General features: G+C 35.3%; 1 protein-coding gene across 1 annotated transcript; it reads left to right on the top strand.

Moving 5' to 3' along the window:
- The first annotated feature begins 36 nt into the window (after window positions 1-36).
- On the top strand, window positions 37-4735 carry LOC110444821 (xaa-Pro aminopeptidase 1-like). The gene is made up of 6 exons (XM_021489176.1): window positions 37-117; window positions 222-272; window positions 769-830; window positions 1446-1595; window positions 2663-2723; window positions 4548-4735. Exons 1-6 carry the CDS (start codon window positions 103-105, stop codon window positions 4632-4634), a joined length of 426 nt encoding a protein of 141 aa, XP_021344851.1. The 5' UTR covers window positions 37-102; the 3' UTR covers window positions 4635-4735.
- Window positions 4736-5606: the final 871 nt, after the last annotated feature.

Genomic DNA, 5606 nt, shown 5'->3' with positions numbered 1-5606 from the left:
AACGTAAACGCTAGCAAAATTGTTTTATTTCAGAGGGTTCTTCAAGGCAACACACCCGCCGCCTTGCAGAAGGCTCAGAAAAATACGGTGGAACAGCAAGGCATGCGGAACTCCCACGTGAGTAACACTTACTGTTTTATCTCCATGAATATATCGCAAATGCTGTAGGAAGTATTTCGACACTGTCTCATTTATTTGTTACTTTTTGTTCTAAATTTCAGATCAGAGATGCAGTTGCACTGATCAAATTTCTGGCAAAACTGGAGAAAGAAGTAAGTCTGTCGTTTGGTGCTTTTAACACTGTTCTTGTTATAATGTATGTGTAATAGTGTATATAGTTTACTGTCATACGACATAATACATGCATCAGTCTCGCGAATAGGTAAAGCGTACTCTGAAATAGTTTCTTAATCTTTAACCAGATAATTTTTCTTTCGTTACGTTTTATTTCATTAACAAACTTTCCATATTTCTGAGTTTTTGTTTGGAGATAAAGCGCGCTGCAGAATACATTTGCCTAAAATTACTTCCAAGGAGGAAAATTTGATTTTTGTTTTTAATCAATAATTTAAGCAAACTTGAGCATTAAGCAAGATGAAGTTTTGTTTTACAATTCAAAAGTTAAAGTTGATGGTAAAACATACATTTTCTCTCCAAAGTAAGGAGATTCGATAAGTACTCAGTATGCCACAAAGTTCGGTTCCGTTAAATCTTCAATTACTACAGCAAATCATATGCTGATATTATTAAAAAAATTGTTTTAAAAAGGTGAAAGAAAAAAAGCATTGGACAGAAGTGTCAGCTGCTGCAGATCTTAAACAGCACAGATTGTAAGTAACACACTTTGTGAAGGTAAATCGACATTACCACGCCATTACTACTTAAAATAAAGAGCGACCTACTAGTACTGTATTAGCAATATGTACACCATATGTGATGATGACTGGTCTGTCTCAAATTATGTATTCTTTAAATCAAAGTGTCTTACGGTACATATCCGTTAAACACATTGAGGAATCATGTCAGTTAAAACAGTGGTTCATGTAATATAACGACAAATGTTTGTGGGACGGTTTGAATACTACATGTACATTTGATTGTGTGCCAAAAGACATTTTAAGTGACCTTTCCATGGAAAGTTAAATCAATTTTTATTCTCAAACAGATTTTGATAAATTTACCTGCTTACATCTTTCCATAGACTAAGTGATTACTTTACCTTATTTGCAAAATCCGGCACTACAGTAACTGTCGAACCAACACCGGTTCGATTATTATGTACAATCCTCATATTTGATTATAAATGCGTAAAAGTACAGAAACATATTTTGAATGAATTACGAAATATTTTCGACGAACAACTGATCCAAGGATATAATTTGTAGTTAAAATATATTTTGGATTTACCGTATTTACCAGTGTAAGATTTCTGTGTTTTTCGCCAGTGCTGTAAAGGATAATCGCGGCCTCAGCTTCCCCACCATAGCGGGCTCCGGGTCAAATGGAGCAATTATCCACTACTTCCCCACCAATGACACGGACAAAGCTATCACCACCTCTGACATGTTCCTTCTAGACTCCGGTGGCCAGTACCTGTAAGTTCCATCGTAGCTAAATGCATATGCATCTCATAATAATTCCTTCATGTGCAGTGTACATATAAATCTTTTGAAAACTATTACTTTCTTCAGGCCTAGTACATGAAAATATCACTTTAGTCAGGCCTAGTAGATGAGTTAGCACCTTAGTCAGGCCTAGTACATGAATGTATCACCTTAGTCAGGCCTAGTACATGAAAGTATCAACTTAGTCAGGCCTAGTATATGAAATAGCACCTTAGTCAGGCCTAGTAAATGAAAGTAACACCTTAGTCAGGCCTAGTACATGGAAGTATCATTTTAACCAGGCCTAGAACCATAAAGTAATACTTGAGTCAGGCCTAGTACATGTACATATAAGTATGCCCTTAGTCAGGCCTAGTACATGAAAGTATCACGTTAGTCAGGCCTAGTACATGAAAGTATCAACTTAGTCATGCCTAGTATATAAAAGAATGACCTAAGTCAGGCCTAGTACATAAAAGTATCACTTTAGTCAGGCTTAGTACATGAAAGCATCAACTTTGTTAGGCCTAGTACATGAAAATATAACCTTAGTCAGGCCTAGTACATGAAAGTAATACTTTAGTCAGGCCTAGTACATGAAAGAATCACCTTAGTCATGCACAGTACATGAAAATATCACCTTAGTCAGGCCTAGTACATGAAAGTAATATTTTAGGCAGGCCTAGTACATGTACATATAAGTATGCCCCTAGTCAGGCCTAGTATATAAAAGTATCTCTTTAGTCAGGCCTAGTATATGAAAGTATAACTTTAGTCAGGTGTAGTACATAAAAGTAATACTTTAGGCAGGCTTAACTTAGTACATGAAAGAATCTTGTAGTACACGAAGGTATCACTTTAGTCAGGCATCGTAACGGAAATATCAACTAAGCAAGGAAGACTACAAGTAAAAAAGTATAAAAGTGAATATCATAAAATGTATTTGGTTAATCAGGAGGTCAAATCAGAACACTTTAAGCGCTAGGTTTTATATGATAATTTTTTATCTGAAGTTATCAATATATTTGTAAACTAAGTATACTGATTCATTGATATAGGGACGGTACCACAGACGTTACAAGAACACTTCATTTTGGAAATCCCACAGCATATGAAAAGGTAACAATCTGCTATCTAATGCTGCGTCTGTTTAATTTTCAGTAACGTTGCATTATCCTGTTTCGTCGTATCAAGCTTTATGTTATTTACATAATTTTTTCTAACGCCGTTTCTGGGCTCTACCAACAACTGACTTCCATTGGACTTCCTAGGCACATGCAACATTTTTTCAATCGAATTTTATCTGATGGAAAATGAGAATAAACGTGTTTCACCTAAAAAGTAAACATAACTAATGAGTATAAGACTGTTATATATATATATATAATTGACATCTTTAAGCATTAACAAAGAGTCCGTGTTATTTGGTTTGTATGTCTAAGCAAACGATTTGCTTTCGACTAAACATGCTGCAAACCATCGATATATCGATCAATTTCGAGTAATTTAGTATTATAGACCAAACTTGCTACACATCATCGATATGTCGAGAACTTTGGAGTAATTTAGAAATTCGAATTGACAACATAATCCATAGCGGCAATACAAAAATACACTGCCTAGTTCATGAATATTAATACGATTAGTCTAGGAGACCCACAATTATGAACCGCTTTCACAATCCCATGGCGTAACAAGGTCATTCTGAAAGTTTGGTATAGTGTCCGCCTTGATCACCAGAGAGAAATAAAGAATATTGTGTGGGTTGTTTTGAATTATTCAAACAAGTGTATGACAACTAAAGCATGTGTACAATATCATCCCTAGAGTAATTCTTCATGTTAACAGTTTGTAGACCTTCATAAGTTTTATTGATAATAAGTTTTATAGTTATATTCGAAAGGAAATGCATTAAGCCAAAATGGCGGACATCATACATATTTTTTAAAAAAGTCATAAATCAAATTTTTTTTTCAACGAGATGTCTTGTTCTTTGTAATCTTAAACGGTGTTTGTAAGTAATGATATTGTTTAAACGCAATGTTTTTGTACAGGTATTAGAAACAGTAGGTAAACGAGATTGAAGAAAACATGACTTCGTGAAGAATTTTTTTTGCGATTCACAGATGTTTCCTCAACACAGCTTGAAGCTCCATATATGTACATCGTTCTGATCATTCTGAAGCTATTTAACACTTTTGGTATAAATTTTACAGGAATGTTACACGCTAGTGTTAAAAGGTCATGTTAATTTGGCCGTTACAATTTGGCCATCTAATTTGTACGGTAAGTTCAGGGAGAACATATTTACATTACGGCTACCCGGAATCTCTCTGATTTTTTCCTTGTGTCACAGGCCTTGGTGGTGGTATATACCTGCCAGTTCATCTTGCTGCTAGTTTATGTACTATTATCCTACTTTATATACACGTGTTATTGCTCTATCCACCTTGCGAGTTATCGTGTACCCTATTGCTTTACATTTAACTTTTATTTAGGTTTATGTCTGATAAAATACCCGACAAAATAAGTTATCCAATACATTATTGATAGTAGCACTTACATATTAAAGCCTAATAGATAGTATACGTGAGGTAATACTATTTATACTAAGCAAAGTGTATCCATTTATTCTATAGCGACCATAAAGCAAAACATTCAAAACGCACTTAGCTTACACTGGATCACCACTTCCGTCATTTATGAGGGACTAGAAACCGTTCAGAGGATGATTTGTGAGTAAGTGTAAAGAAAACTGGATCTCTGTTGTACATGTAACACATGCCAAAGAGATATTGCAGTGAGAACATGAGAACCTGTACAGCGGATATGTTCATGTACCAGGATCTCACGGAGTACCGAGCCTCCAATCAACATCATACGCGTGGGTGATATATGTTTAGTTCTCTTCAGCTGGTTGTGTGTGCCTCTGTTTATTTATAGGAGTGTTACACTCGTGTTCTTATGGGTCATGTTGACTTTGCCGATGTCGTCTTCGTCGGGGGTAAACTTGGTGAGTCCATGATCTAGCGCATGGCTTGATTGCCCCCTCCCCCCTCCTCCCGTTAACTCCATGGTTTTTTTTAACTTTAATTACTTACTGAGAATGTTTAATATTAAGATATCTTTTCGCTCTAGGAATGCTATACCCGTGTCCTCATGGGTCACGTGGATTTAGCTGATTTTGTATTTACTGGAGGTCACCTAGGTGAGTCAGTGATGTTGTCATAACTTACAAGCACGCATACTAATATAGGATCGGTAGATCATTTATACTTAATTTGTGTACAACCTTGCCGGCAAAAACATTATATATAACGCTATGAAGTATTAGGTTAGTTTAAATACTCAGATTGTTTAGACTTTAGTTAGATCTCTGCATGTAAATGTAGGTGGTGTTTGATACTACACGATTTCATTTGTATGTTTTACTGCATCTTTATGTATGTTGCTATGTATGTGTGTGTTTGTCGTTTTGCATTTTAACTTCTTATTAGTGTAGTTTTCCCCATTAAAGTGCAAGTTGTACTTCATATATGTGTAAGCTACACTCTAAAGATAAACTATTGTTTGTTGCAGTATATGTACATGCACGTGATGCGTTGTCTGTTTTGTTTATCGCATTCCTTTGCAAAGAAGTAACCTGTCTAAACTTAACTCTAATCCAAACTCCTACAATGCTTCCCTGAGAAAAAGTACTCTAGTGCTTTCCAAAAGTAATTGTCCACTTTATAACAAACTGTATTGGTATGTAAGCCTGTGTCGAGTGTATTCCGTAATATTTTATAACATAAGTAATGAATATGAAACTAACAGAACATTTAAATTTATATTGCAAATTGCAGTGTAGTCAAGAAATTAAATAACCTCCCGTTGCATGTGACGTAATAGTACTGATTTAAGTCAGCTCCAAGATGAGCCATTTCATAAACAGTATTCGATTATAGGCGTATTTGGATTGAGATTATGACTATTTAGGCCAGGGAGGGTTTGATGATGATG

This window comes from Mizuhopecten yessoensis, unplaced genomic scaffold (genome assembly GCF_002113885.1).
Source record: "Mizuhopecten yessoensis strain PY_sf001 unplaced genomic scaffold, ASM211388v2 hete_36178214, whole genome shotgun sequence".
In the NCBI taxonomy this organism is placed as follows: Eukaryota; Metazoa; Mollusca; class Bivalvia; order Pectinida; family Pectinidae; genus Mizuhopecten; species Mizuhopecten yessoensis.
Note: the sequence above shows the minus strand (reverse complement) of the source record. Positions and strands in the feature narration are given on the sequence as shown.